The 15,630-nt window shown below is 37.4% G+C and overlaps 1 protein-coding gene across 2 annotated transcripts; it reads right to left on the reverse strand.

Annotated features, from left to right (window-relative positions):
* Nucleotides 1–1,177: 1,177 nt before the first annotated feature.
* Nucleotides 1,178–13,698, reverse strand: LOC127452299 (uncharacterized). 2 transcript variants are annotated; one of them, XM_051717682.1, is made up of 6 exons: nt 13,522–13,698; nt 10,003–11,924; nt 7,392–7,485; nt 6,584–6,633; nt 6,374–6,420; nt 1,178–2,151 (listed from the first exon to the last, which is right to left on the reverse strand). In XM_051717682.1, exons 2-5 carry the CDS (start codon nt 11,920–11,922, stop codon nt 6,376–6,378), a joined length of 2,109 nt encoding a protein of 702 aa, XP_051573642.1. In that variant the 5' UTR covers nt 11,923–11,924; nt 13,522–13,698; the 3' UTR covers nt 1,178–2,151; nt 6,374–6,375. The 2 variants fall into 2 exon arrangements, with proteins under 2 accessions (XP_051573642.1, XP_051573641.1); XM_051717681.1 differs by having other exon boundaries at nt 1,178–2,155.
* Between the last annotated feature and the right edge of the window lie 1,932 nt (nt 13,699–15,630).

Consider the following 15,630-nt stretch of genomic DNA (forward strand, 5'->3'; position numbering starts at 1 on the left):
CTTGGGGGATAATCACAAAGATTTGACTATTTTGGGTCACGGTCATAGTGCCACCACCTGGCAGCAGGAAGTGTGGCTCCTAAAACAGACTTTAAAATAGTCTTCTTTTATTTACCCAAATTGCTTCAAAATTGTTTAGAATAATAGCAAATGCATGTGTCCACCTTGACTTGTTTTTCGAAAGCCAATGGGTGGAAATGGACCAGTTGTGTTTGGGCCCATCGTCGCTGCTTGAAGCTATATTTTTTTGTTGTTGTTTTTTTGTCATGTTACAAGCCTTTAATTTTAGGTATGCCACTGAAACAGGAAATCTTTTAAAAACAAAACTCAGAGCTTAAAGGGTTAAGAATACTGTATATTGCTTAGTGTGTAGCACACAGGAACTAACAGATGATGTAGCCTGCAAACCTCACTTTATTTTCAAATGTTCTGACTTGAACATGAAAATTAGATCAAAACCAAGCTGGCAGGTGCAGGCAGAGGTCTGAGTGACACCAGCGCTATAATTGTATCAGTGCATTCACACACTGCTAAAAGACAAACACTATTTCCACCACAAAGCAGATGTCAGCAAGGACTTTGGCAGTCTAGTAGAGTTAGTGATCTGACTGGGTGATGTCTGAGGTGGTCCATGAGTCATAAGATATGTCTGGAATTTACATGCAGTGGTACAGAGGAAAAATGAGGACATATCATGATCTATTAGGACTATGGATCCCTTATAAGCCCTGTGTTCTGAAAACTCACATTCAACAAGAAGTGACGCTGTTACATGAACACTTGAGTATTATTTTTGGTAATTTGCTAAGGCAAGAACTGTATTATTATTACATATTTCATATTTAGGGTTAATGATTTAAACAAATATTAAATATTAAACTTTGGCACATAACATACAGCACCATTTGTGCTATGGAAATGAATGATACCTCAAATCATGTGGCCTGCTGAGACTTGTTATGATTTTGTTACTTAGACTTACATTGATGGAGGAATTCCCACAAAAAAAAAAAAAAAAAAAAATGGAACTCTGGTTTAAATTAGTACACTTACACAGTTAGGTTTGTATTATGATGTGATTATGATTGCCTGGTTCTTTAAAGTTGCTCTTAGCACCTCCATCAGGCCAAATTTGCAGTAACACTTGTCAAAATAAAAGACCAGTCACACAATTGCATGGTTGGAATGTAAAGTAAAAACATTTATTAAAACAGAACTTGAGACAGCACAAGGCAGCATGTGAAATGGAGAATCCTACAGACATGGTGGCTACTTGATTCTCAGGCCACAAATTAAAATTGAAAACTGAAATCAGATCCATATTTAACTCATCAACTACATCAAATGAAAACTTCACGGCATTTATACAAGGTGCTAAAACACACTCGGTCTTCTCAAAAGAGGCTGTTCATTCATAAATATACACATATGCATTAAACATAAATAGAAATAAATATGTTCACATAATAGTGCATACTGTTCCATACCAGCATTTCAGTTCTATGTCATAAGGACACCTTTGTTTCAGAAAGGACAGTTTGTATTATATATTTGAAAGGGTATTTGTTTATTCTACAACTCATTTTGTGTTCCACGGAAGAAAGATGAGGGTGAGAAAATTACAGAATTTTCAGTTTTGGGTGAACTATTTCTTTACTTAAAAATGACTTGCTGGAGTTCATGAAAGAGTGAAAATGAAGGAGAAAGCTCTATATGATGGTTACATTGTTACTTCAAATTAAATAACACTCTCATTAACTTATGTGTCTACACTGCTGGTTAGGTGAAGCCATTTCATTCTGTGCAACTTTGTAAAAGGGTTTTATATGATTCAACGTGAAGCAGATAAAGGAGATAATTGATCTTTCTGTAAACTTCTGTGAAGAGGAAATAATTAATCATATAAAAAATCAGAAGTGGTTATTAAGTGCTGAGAGGAATGCAATGAAATTCATCCAGCACTGTCAGAGGGTACTACTCGTATCTGACAGCTAAAAAGGCAGTGGCTGTGGACAGTACACAAACAGCCCATCCAGCTCTGAACAATTATCTGCCTGAGAGGAAATGTAAACACTCAAATACGCCAAATGGAATAATCTGTAAACACATAAGCGATCAACTCCACTGCCAGATACCACTCATTAATGAATTCTACCTGCAAAAGATGGGGAAAAAAAACAAAAAACAAAATCAATTATTTCACTGTAAACCCCAGCTTTTTTTAGTGAGTGTTAATAATAGTTTTAAGCATACATTTGCATATCTGAATTGACAGCAATTAGTAAAAAAAAAAAAAAAGAAAAAATATTTATATTTGTACACCTATTAAAATAACAATGGTAATCTCCAATCTCCAAATCTCTTTTGTACCTTTTGTAATATAATACAATTATTTAAGTAGTTATATTTTACATTTGATAATTTTGTATTTATTTTTTCCCAATTTTGGAATGTACTTGTAACAGCTGTAAAATATTGATAACATATAAGATTTTCCCCTATATATTTCTTTTTAAACTACATGTTATCATATGAACAACCTGTCAGTAATTTTACTGTAATGATAATTTTGTGAATCAAATGTTGATTCAGTAACCACTTTAACTGATTCAGTGAAGATTTCATCAGACTGATTCAAACCAGTAACTCATGAGTTTGTGAATCTTTTGAAATATTAACAGGGATGCAAACTCATGAAAAAGGTGAGACAATCACTGGTCCACGAACATGTTTTCCGGGGATTTTTTTATTTTTTTTTAAGCTAAAAGCACCAATTCCAGCTATTTTAATGATTCAAGTATTTTAATGATTCAATTGTGCACAATTAGTTGCAAAAACAAAGGGTATTTTGGTGTGGCTTGCTTCTGTTTCACAAATTTGTTCAGTTTCATTTACTGATTAGTTCAGTGAGCTAAATAAACTAAGTGGTTAAATGAGCATCTTATGTGCAATGAGTGAGTCACTGAATCATTTTGAGTCATTCATGACCGAAATCTACCAAGAGACTTTATAGTGTTTAAGCATTATAAGAACAAAGCAGATCTATAATTTTCCTTCAGTTTCTGAATGGCTGAGCATGACTTTTCATCCAAAAAGACAACAATAATAGTCTAATAATAATAATGAATTTCAATATCACCCTTACCTTTTACTTTATTTTTTATTTTATTTTTTGGGGGGGGATTTTCCCCCCTTTTCTCCCAATTTGGAATGCCCAATTCCCAATGCGCTCTAAGTCCTCGTGGTTGCATAGTGATTCGCCTCAGTCCGGGTGGCGGAGGACAAATCCCAGTTGCCTCCGCGTCTGAGACAGTCAACCCGTGCATCTTATCATGTGGCTTGTTGAGCGCGCTGCCATGGAGACATAGCGCGTGTGGAGGCTTCACGCCATCCACCGCGGCAACCACGCTCAATTCACCATGTGCCCCACCGAGAACAAACCACATTATAGCGACCACGAGGTGGTTACCCCATGTGACTCTACCCTCCCTCGCAACCGGGCCAATTTGGTTGCTTAGGAGACCTGGCTGGAGTCACTCAGCACGCCCTGGGATTCGAACTAGTGAACTCCAGGGGTGGTAGCCAGTGTATTTTACCACTGAGCTACCCAGGCCCCTACCTTTTACTTTATTAAAATTTGCATGTCTACAAAACTAGACTTCAAAAGAATGTTTAAGCCTTATAAGAACAAAGCAAATCTATTATTTTTCTACAGTATTTAAACTGTTTAGCATGAATTTGATCAGAAAAGACAACAATAATAGCCTATAATAATTATTATGAGTTTCAATAATGTCCTTTATTCAAGCACCTTTCACATGTCAATGCTAACGTCAAGCGGCGCGTTGCAGAAAGCGTCATGAAGGAGTGATTTTACAAGTTTGCCATGCAAGAAAGCAGGAGATGTGCACAATAAACATTGAAAACGTGTATTTACAAGAGAGAATCACTGGCAGTTGCTTTGATTGCAGAAAGTAATGAGGACTCGTTTATGTTAAGGTCTTAGCATTTTATTGGTGAATGTAATTACTGTATTCAATAACTGGGGTCTCTGGATACTCGGAAATGATAAGGTAATAATTAATTTAAAAAAGTTAATGCACATTCAATATCTCTTCATAAATTTGGACAGACTGTAAATATTTTTTGTTGCTTTGAATTCTCAAAGACATCATTTGTGAGGCACAAGTGTGTGTGAAAAACACTTTGGTGTAAAGTGGCGTCACTTCATAGACAATGTATTCAGCAGCGCTGACGCGAGTCGAGTGAAAGCTCCTTAATGTGTATAAACATCAGTCACTTTTACACATTAATAGCTCTTCCACCACTTTCTCTCCTTGATGAACAAAGTAGACTCACATGCCGATGCCGAAGTGAACGGACAACATGCCCCTTCAGTTTGTTTTTAAAATAAGAAGTTTCACGAGTGCCGCTTGTTCCGAGCCCTCAACGCTCCCGTCAGATGCAGAATCACTCTGCATGCATTGCTGTAGCCAAGCATGCGACTGCTGGCAGCTGTAATCAATCACACGGGAGACACCACAAAACAAAAACTGCAAGAATCAAAAAAGCGACCAATTTAGGTTTCAAAATGGCAAATTTCGCCAAAAGGTGAGGAGTTTGCATCCCTGTATTAATTAAAAGAACCAGTTCAAAAGAATCATTTGCTCGTGAATTGGACTACACTGGTTCTGCTGTTTTGCATGCAGTCAGTGAAGACAACTCAATTGAAATAAGTGGAGTTTTTTGCTGTTATTTTGCGACACACAGTCTCTTTAAGACAGTGGATTAAGACAGTCAGATGGGAGAAGATGCCAGATTTACTGTCACTCTCTCAGCAGCTATAACAGAAACCCCCTCGAAGCTGTGGTAATTCATTTTTTAAAACTAATTCCAGGGTAATATAACACAAAGCATAATGTTATAAACCTACACTCAATATTTAAAAAAATGATCATATAAAAAGTTTGCTAGATTTACACTGCTAAATAAGGTGGAAACTTGTCATCACAGTCTGTGAAAAATGTCTACTGTCCTAAGTGTCAAAAGTTTGATTATATATATATATATATATATATAAAAATAATTAAAATTGTTTTAAATATTGCCTTAGTCTTTCTTTACTGTTACCGTATGGCCCAGACACTGAAAGAAATCCCAGATGCAGTTTATTGAGCTACTCCAATCCTAATCAATAATTACCAGAAGAAAAAAAGTGGTACACAATACAGGACTTTGTTTTTCTTTTTCTCCCCAATTTGGAATTCCCAATTCCCGATGCGCTCTAAGTCCTCGTGGTGACGTAGTGAATCGCCTCAATCCGGGTGGCGGAGGAAGAATCTCAGTTGCCTCCGCGTCTGAGACCATCAATCCGCGCATCTTATCACGTGGCTTGTTTAGCGCGTTACCGCGGAGACATAGAGCGTGTTGAGGCTTCACGCTATTCTCCGCGGCATCCACGCACAACTCACCACACGCCCAACCAAGAGCGAGAACCACACATTATAGCGACCACGAGGAGGTTACCCCATGTGACTCTACCCTCCCTAGCAACCGGTTCAATTTGGTTGCTTAGGAGACCTGGCTGAAGTCACTCAGCACGCCCTGGATTCGAACTCGAGACTCCAGGTGTGGTAGTCGGTGTCAAAATACAGGACTTTTAATTATAAAGAAGCCCGAAATACACATGGGACTATTATTTTGAATATAAATGTCTGCGCTCCCAGTTGTGAGCTGATGGCTGATTTGCTGAGAAAGTGAATCTGATTCAAACTGCTAACCGGAGCTCCTGAGTTCAAACCCTCAGTTCTTTTCAGGTGATTCATGAAAAAGATCCGATTGAAAAGAGTAATTTGTTCACGACTCGCTCGCGCTGGGTTTGTTGTTGCGTGCGGTGCAGTGAGCTCGCCAAAAACAGAACGGGTGAAAAGCGGCACGAGACACACTGGTTGTGCGTGTTCTAAAAATATATTCAATATCTCACAAGATGATATCTGACGAAACCACATATAAACGCACACAACCCGACTGTCGCCAGTGGCGACTAGATTTTAAATTATTGTCGCAATCAATTATTTTTGGTTGCATTTGCGACCATTTTAGTCCCTGTTATCAAGCCCTGTTATTGCATTCAATTTAGTCTGCAAGATTACAACTCAAGTAAAAGCTCTTTACAAAATCATTTATTTAGCTTTAGATTAAGTAGTGGTAGAGCACTGCTGCTGGTAAGCAGTGCAGGAAACACTAGGTGCAGAAATGACACACTTTACCTTGAAAGAAAATTAAGCCTATTTTAGTACCATTGTGACATTATTTTTCATTTTCATTAAAGTAAATTTCTATGCCGTGATAAAGAGGCACTGCTGTAATTTACCATCATCTGTTCTTCAGCCTGCTAACACTCATTCTGGATGCTTTATTCTGAGAAGACAAACACAAAAGTAATGATTATCATCAGTGAAGATGATGCCAGAGGAAGACAATATATCTGAGTCAGTGCTGCTCTCTATTACACTCCAAACGCATCTCATCTGCCTTCATAACTTTCTGTGAACGACAAGTTAATGCTATTTCTCTGAGTCACCTTGTGCTTTGGGCACCTTATCGTGAAGTTCTCCTCATTGAGCGAACTGTCTGTGGAGATTAAAAAAAAGAGCCAATTAACAATTCAAAATGAAGACAAATGAATCAGTGTAACAAAATAGGGATAAATACAAAAAATGGGAAGCAAACGGGTACTTTATGGGAGATTGAACTTTCCTCTAAACATTTAAATCACATTTTCTTTTTAAATATTATGGCTATAGGTCAAATCAGATAACAATGCACTATTAGTACATAAGTATTGGTGGATCTGGGTGATATAGCTAAAACAATTAGGGCCTATATATAAATATTTCTCTGTGTTTTGATGAAATTTAATATGTCTCATTATTAATGTATTTGTTTGTGTATTGAAATGACTTAAAAGGCTGATTGTTTTTCAATCAGAGGAACCATCAGACCAAACATTATTGCCTTTGTTTTCCACAGTTTTTCCACTTAATGAACACAAGGAAGAATTCTATTTAATCATTTTCATTTATATGCACCTTTATAACAATATAAATCCCAATTTTTTTTCAACTGTCAAAAAATGCTATTAAAACATCTCTGTCTTAGCGTTCACATACTTGTAAATAATACACAAGGGATGAATGCAAAACAAGTCTTAAGGAAACTTACTTGCCAAATAAGGTCAATAAATTCATCATAATTTTAGTACATTTTAGATTGCCAACAAAATAATACTGAATACACTGTTAATATGTGATATGTATACATCGACCCGTACTGGCATTACCGGTACATTTGGTTTCAGTTTGCTGTACAGGCAAACTCATGACTCTTACCAGACTGCAGGGCACAGGGAAAGTGGTATTTATTGGGGCAGTCTTTGAAAAAACATCCCAAAGTGGCACCAACTCTGTGACAGTACGAGCACACCTGTAACAACCAAACAGATCAACCCCTTACAACTTTGGGATATTCAAAGTCACAGAATTTGTATGTATTTATATGAAAATGTAGACGGTTTAATCTCATGAAACCTGTCAAGAACATATATCATGCCATATTAATGCATTATTAAAGGAATAGTTCACCCAAAAATGAAAATTCTCTCATCATTTACTAACCCTCATGCCATCCCAGATGTGTTTGACTTTCTTTCTTTTGCTGAACTCAAATGAAGATTTTTAGAAGAATATCTCAGATCTGTAGGTCCATGCAATGCAAGTGAATGGTAGCCAAAACTTTAAAGCAAAAAAAAAGGCAGCATAAAAGTTATCAATATGACTCCAGTGGTTGAAATCATGTCTTCTTCTGAAGTGATCCAGTTAATTTTGGATGAGAACAGACCAAAATGTAACTCCTTTTTCACTGTACATATTGCCATTGCAGTCTCATGATTTTGATCATGATTTCAAGCTCGATTACACTTCCTAGTGCTTGATGCATGCGCAGAGCACTAGATGGCACTACAGGAAGTGTAATCGAGCTTGAAATCATGATTGCCAAGGAAACTGCAAATGTCAAGATTTATAGTTAAAAAGGACTTATATTTTGGTCTGTTCTCACCCAAAACCAATTGGCTCACTTCAGAAGAAATGAATTAAACCACTGGAGTCTTATGGATTACCTTTATATCCTTTTCGTCCCTTGAAAGTTTGGTTCCCATTCACTTTAACTACATACATTGTATGGATATATTCACATGTCTCCATCAAAATATCTTTGATTGTGTTCAGCACGAGAAAGAAAGTCATATGGGTTTGAGATGACATATGGGTGAATAAAGGATGAGAGAATTTTCATTTTTTGGGTGAACTATTACTTTATTTCTCCAGCAGGCTGTGGCTATCCATTTTGCTACAGCAATCATGAAGCCTTAGTAACATGATTTGTGTCAGGGCAGCAACGCACTGTTCAACGCCAGCGTCAAGCGCCATTTTGAAGTTTGATCTAATGAAAAGTGCTGCAGACAACAGCAGTGTTTGGAATGGCATACTACCCATACTACTCTTGCTGCTCCTGCCATTTCTAACTTGGCAGAAATAATACAAGTAGTATGGTAGTAGTATGCCATTTCAAACAAGGCCAACGTCTTGTTCTGCTTTTAGCACTGGCACTGCCCACGCAATGATACTTTATCCGAATTGTCATGTAATCATTAGCTGACGCTTCGAAAAATCAGCGGCAACTGGGTCAAAATTTAAATAGATTGAACTTTGACCGGAGCATCGACAGACCTTAAATGGGAGAACTACCTCATGTCAAAATTGGTAAATGTGTCAATCGTTAAGAATTTTACATTAATCGCATGTTTAATCATAATTAATCAGCTGCCAAATAAAAACACTCTGCTCACAAGTGTTATTTACCTTGAATTTTCTTTGTTTTCTACAAAAATCACTTGTCTCATATTTCATTTCAAGCATGCTCTGCACTGACACTTCCGTCAAACTGGTTAACAAGTACACCAACTTGAAAAAACTTTATTAGGGGTAAAATTGCTTGGTGTCGCGGAAATGATGCCACAACTGTGGGACAGTCGTAATTTGTGAAAAACTGATAGAAATTATTTTCACACAATAAGTATTAAAAAAGGTTTGTGTATTTTATTATTTGTTTAAATAATCATAGTTTTAAACGTAATAATTTTTCATTTCTAACCATAATTAATCATTTTAAATAGTTTAATATGTAAAGTCTGGGTCTGGGACAAGGCTAAAACAGTCAAATCTATACATATAAGGCATTTGAAAAGTACCTGAAATAAATGATGAAGGCCTGGTAAAAAATGTTATGTGACCTTCATATAATAAAAAGAAAAAAGTTGACATTTGTTTGTTTTACTTAAAATTAACCCCTGGGACATGAAATTGACATTAAGTTGAAGAAACCCATATGTAAGGGATAATGTAGAGTCAGCCAGTCTTTACTGCAAAACAAACCCTAACAATTTGATCAGGACCCCAATGTGAAGCAGACTTTACATTATCCTGCTTATTACACAGCTATCTGCCTAATTAATATGAAATATTGATTTGCATTGAAATAATGTAATTATGTGAGAATAAAGAAATCACAGAGTCTCTAGAAAAAGCTGAATTTCACCTCCAGTTTGCTTCGGAGTTCTGTTGGTGATTATTTTGTGAAAATTACCATCTGACAGCTCATTGAGACTATTTTATTAGCTAACTTAGAGATCATACAGTGATCTGAGATGACTCGCAATACCAGGATGACTGCTCTGATATCACTTAATACCCGGATGTGCGTATGTTATTCAGAAATTCCAGACCACTAGATCGCACAATTGACCAATCATAAGTATTCCAGAGAGCTGTGTAATGAATATTTTTATTACTTCTTTCTTTTGATCTTATGGTGAAATAAGACATAGACATTTCGCTGTCAGATTCAACCAGACAGGAAATATAAAAGCAAAGTGTTCCTTACCGTTTCTTGCGCAAGCCGGATGGCTTCCTCCAATCCGTAGAGTCTCCCTTTAACTAAAAAGACACCTCCCGTCCAAATGCTACAATCCTCATGTATCCAGCGTTCACTACAGACACCAGACTCCTCAACCCTCTCCACACAGTTCTCTTTCCTCTGCCGTTTAGCTCCGATTTCAAATCGATCTGCTTCTTTGATGGACTGGCTTCCAACATCTTCCAAACTGTAGACAGAGTCCAAGTCACTGCAGTCTTGCCTCTGGGCAGGTGGGCTATTGTCACTCTTACAGACGGGCTGAGCTCTACTAGGGTGGTATGGTCCATGCAAGTCCCCGAGACCTTCACCGTTTGCAGTCCTTCCACACAAACAACAGAGATGCTTGACCTGAAACCTGGCATTGGACCCAACACGGCCCAGTAGCAAACATGAAGTCTTTGGGATAACACCAGAGACTGTCTGATGCTGTGACCCTTTCTTCATCACAACATCATCCTCTTCCTTAAAGTTCATGATGGTGCATGATGATAACTCCATGTGAATGTATGGGGCAAAGCTGTCTGATTTGACATCTTTCTTGTCATCTTTGTGGTTTGCATATCTTAGGTTGATCTCAGGCTCTGGAGGAGAAAACATGGATGACCCAGCCCTAGATGGCCAAGGTTTTCTACGTCTTCTCTTGGTTGTGCTTGCTTTCGATTTGCTCCTTGGTGAAGCTCTCACCCGCTTCCTTGGGGTCCTCGTTTTGGCCCTCGGTTTGGTTCGTTTTCTGCTTTTTGAGGCCGGAGTCTTCTGTGGATGGCTGGGCATTAAACACAACGTCCCACTTGGTCTAGACTTCAAGGCGCTTGTGTTGTCTGCATCTGAGGTAGATGGGAAGATTTTAGGAAATGCAGAATTTGTGTCTTGATCACTGTCTTGCGGAAGAAGTGGTATTGAGACCGATTCCATCCATGACAGCAAGGATTTGGATTTAGAATCATTACTAACATCATGGGCTTCAAAAGAAGGTTCATCTAGGACATGGAAATTATTCACATTTTCAGGAGAGGGGCCCATTTGACTATCCCAGTCAACTTCCTGCCTTGCGGAGGAAGAACTTCCTGCTTCGTTGCTTATCTCATGAACTATAACACTCCTAGATTGGGAGCGACAATGTGGAGGCGTCTTGCATTTGGAGTTGGTTATCGGCACCTCAACAATGTCACTCTCATTGTCACTAGAGATGTATTCATCTGAGCGTGGAGATGTTTCGTTGGCTTCGGTACATCCTGATGCAAGAGTTTCAACCACAGTTTGCTCAGCTGCAGAGCTGGTGGAACATAGTGTGTATGCAGCAGCATTGGCGTCCTGATGTAAACAGGCTGAGCCCTCAGTCTGTGACATGACCGACAGAGAGTCACTCAAATATGTTTCTTTTGAAAGTGTCTCAAATCCATTGTGTGCTATCCTATCTCCTAATATTCTGTTTTCCAACAAGGAATCTGCTTTATGTTTTTTCGTTCGCCTCAACACGTCGTCTATTTCCACATGGTAATCATCATCAAACAGCCGGCCTGCAGGTGGGCATTGAGACAGTATCTGAGCCACAGATGGCAGTCCATTGATCTGGGGTAAAGGTACAGAGTAGGGGCCATGGGAGGACATGCCACAAGCCCTTGTCCCATAATGCTTTGATGCTGGTTCTGGGTGAGCAGGTGGATTCGGTTGGCAAGGCTGAGTGATGTACCTACCTGATCGCGAATCTGACATGTTAACAGCTTTGTTCCCTGAGGTAATGCCAAACCAGTTGGGCTTCCTGACCAAGTTCAATGCCTCCATGTTGTTTGTCTTTAAAGGACTCTGTCTGCAACCCACTGACAGATCCAGAGCTGATGAATGAGAGTCCTGAAGGTGCATGACACTGACCTGGTTTGGAGGGTCCATAACTGAAAGAACCAAGATTTTAACAAGTCAATAAGAGGACCTGACAGGCCAGCTTGGTACTTTAAATCTTCTGGAATATTACAATATGTTAACAGTTTTAAAAAGGTCGCACACCGGACAAGAAGCGCCATGCTATGTCGCATTGCGGCTAGAACACTGCACAGGTATCAAACATAGGGCACGTCGATGCAGTTCAGGTGGCAGAGAGTATACACAAAAGTTACCAAAGTTTTTCCTTTCTTCAAGAATGAACAAGGCTAGAGTAAATAATCCACAACCTTTGATAATGATTTGGGCTGAATTTAATGGAAAATATGCAAGTTGCGCACTGAGGCATGGCAGAAAACAGAGCAGCCTCTGGTGTCATAGGTGGACCCCGTAGAGAGACGGCAAGCGGCGGTGTACGTACATTCTTAGAAAACAACTGTTTCTAATTTTAGAGTGCGCCATGTCGTCCACCAGACGCATCCGTTGTGCGACCCCCTTGAGGCTTTTAGCCCCTAACATTCTGACTAACATCTCCTTTTGTGTTACAACAACAAAAAAAAAAAAAAGAAAAAAAGGAAGGAAGGTTAGGAACAAGAGGCTGAATAAATGATTACACAGTATTTGGGTGAATTATCCCTTTAAGAACATTTCACCCAAAGCACTCATTACAGTACAGGTTTCATTTTTAGTTTTTTTTTTTTTTTTCTCTCAATAGTGATTCTCAGTAGATTCTTACTAGTGTAATAGAGTACTTTAATACTCTTAATATTTTTTCAATCATCATAAATAAATATCATGCATTATGCATGCTAACAATTTAAGTACTTTTTTTTCTAAAGTTATTTGTACTATTATTATTATTATTATTTGTTTATATTATTGTTTAAAAAAAAAAAAAATCCCATTCTCAATATTCTAATAGTACAGTATAAATTAATATTTGAATTGGATAGCATTTATACATCACAGAATTATTTGTTGTACTGAATTTAATTTTTACAGGATTTATTTTCATTTCTGCACAACTGTATTGAGAATAAGTTTTTTATTATTATTATTATTACAGTAATGGGAAAAATTTGCTTAACTGTCCTGAAAATGTAAAAAAAAAAAAAAAAAAAAAAAAAAAATTCATAATTGTTCAAAAAGGTTCTTAATTTTCTTGTTGGGGGGAAGGGGTTGAAATATGACCCGGACATGTTCTTGACAGGTTTCTCCAGATTCAACCAAAATGTAAACAGTGTTTATCAACATTTTTTAAAATCACAAAAAAAAAATAAAAATAAAAAAAAGACAAATATTATGAAAATACAAATACATTTATCTTTTTTAAATTATACTGACAAACTAAGAGGAAAAAATGTGTATCAAGCGTTTCTCACAAATGTATAATGTATTATACTGATTTCAACACAAACCCAGCAGGAAGTAACACTATATGAACACGCATTAATCCATTTGAGCCACTGTAACAGCAGGTTACGCCGTTTATATTGATTTGAATAGCTTTATTCTGCCATGTTTTGATCGATCTATTGATCGATATTGATGAAGTCAAGCCAGGCTGACTCACTGTCACTGAAGCTAAAGCTACAACTACAAAACACTTACCACAGAAATAAAGCGTCCTTTAACTATCCAGAGTTACTGAACATATTATCAAAGGAACGAATATCTTATAAAAATTTATTTGGTCTAAAAACCATTTAAGGATCAATTATATAAAAGATTAATATTACTGGCGACTGCAAGACAAGACAGTTCTCTTATTCGGAAGTGGGAATCCGGTTAACATGGCGACCGGAAATCATCACTCAATGTAACTGTTTTCAAAATAAAAGCTTTGCGCAAACAATCAAGTCCCTTTCGAGGCAAGTCAGTCCACTCAGCGGCCACCTGTGGAACGCTCCCGGGCAGCTATTTTATATGGATGGATAACGACCGAAACCTCAAGATTACGATCAAAGAACATATTTAAAAACAGCAGTTAAATATTACAACAATGGTATCATAAATTGTGCTTCTTTAGCTCAGATCAAACTAAAAAACGCTATAGAGCGCAACAGTATGATCCCGGAAGTAAAAATCCCATTCATTTTGTCCAAAGACGAATTGATTTTCAAAGATAACTTATAAACCTTTAAAGACAGATTCATCATGAGCTCAGAGGTTGTTAATCAATTGTATGTGCCTCTGTTGAAGCCATCAGTCTGCGTTATTTCAACTTCATTGTTTAAAAAATGTTTTTTATTGAAGAATTTCACGTGAACAACTACATCATCCATGGTCTATAAAAATAAAATACATAGTCTCTATACTTATAATCAACAACCTAAAATCATTCGTTTTATATATTTCCATAATTTTTGATTCAATAACATTATTTGCAATGCTTCATGGGATTGTAGTTTGTACCTTTGTCTTTTGGTTGGTTTGGTTCGTGGCTTAGAATTCTTTCATGGAGGATTTTATGAAAAGCTTAGGCAAAAATGCATGGGAAAAATATTTCCTGAACCAAAACAGCTGAAAAAGTGTGCGGGCATTGTTGCGCTTTTCCAGCAAATGACAATGCTCTTCTCCAGTTGACTGACAGTCGAATGCTGCATCCGAATATCCATACTTCCCTACATAGTATGCCAAAAACTGTATGCCAATGGATTAGTATGTCAGAATCCTCAGTATTCATAAAACAATAAGCGAGAAATACCCCCGTCAGCAAATTTCCTTTGGCACAGCTTTGGCCCCTAATAAATAGCTGAAATGTGGCCCTGCAGCTCAGAAAGAGTCTGATGAACCAAATCTGGTACAGATTTTGTTTTGTTGCCAGAACTGAACCAAAACAGTGCCATAACTCCACCACTAGAGAGCCAAATTAGTAAAGCTTGTGTGGCCCATTTTCTTTTTTATTAGAAGTGAAAATAACATGTTAAACATTACAGAAGTGTGTTGATGTTGGTAGAAACATTGGAAGTGGTTAGAATGGTCTAATGCAGGATGTGAGCGTACTTACAATCATTTTTATTTTTCATTTAAGATAATGTTAAACATAGCACATGAAAAGTGTATTAAAGTTGGTAGTCATATTAGAAACATATCACCCATTGGCAATATCTTTTTCACTCACAACCTGTTAGGAGAAAATAGAATTAGGCACATATCAGACATTTTTTATAACCTGAAAAACACTACACACATCATCTACACCTAACACTTTTGGTCCTAAGCTAAAAAACAAAAACAATATTAGATCATTTTCTTTTTTTTAATTTTAATTTACTGAATACATCAGTAATAGGATTTTAAAATGCCAAAACTTCACTTACTTGAAGCTATTTAAGGGTGTGTCAGTATACGACAGTTGTGAGGAGAGAAAAGAGTGGGAAAACGGCCACTGTCCAGTATTTAATTTGCTGCTGCAGTGACAATTTCACTAATCCACCAATAGGAATTGAAAGAAGATGCTACAACAGCGATAGCAACCAATGGCATTGTTGAACAGGCTGAGGTATGGACCGCCACACCTGCCAACATCTGTTTTTTATAAACCAAATGTTAACCACAAGTTAACGTTTTCCATGGCTTGCCATAGCCAAGCCACAAGTCTCTCAGCTATGTGTTGTCATCTGGGCCATATCCCTCAATGCCACTTGTAACCCAAGAGAAAATTCCCTCCAATTCTAAAGCTTTAGCTTTAAACATATATGGCAAACGTTTGGCCCA

Source organism: Myxocyprinus asiaticus, chromosome 14 (genome assembly GCF_019703515.2).
Source record: "Myxocyprinus asiaticus isolate MX2 ecotype Aquarium Trade chromosome 14, UBuf_Myxa_2, whole genome shotgun sequence".
Classification (NCBI taxonomy): Eukaryota; Metazoa; Chordata; class Actinopteri; order Cypriniformes; family Catostomidae; genus Myxocyprinus; species Myxocyprinus asiaticus.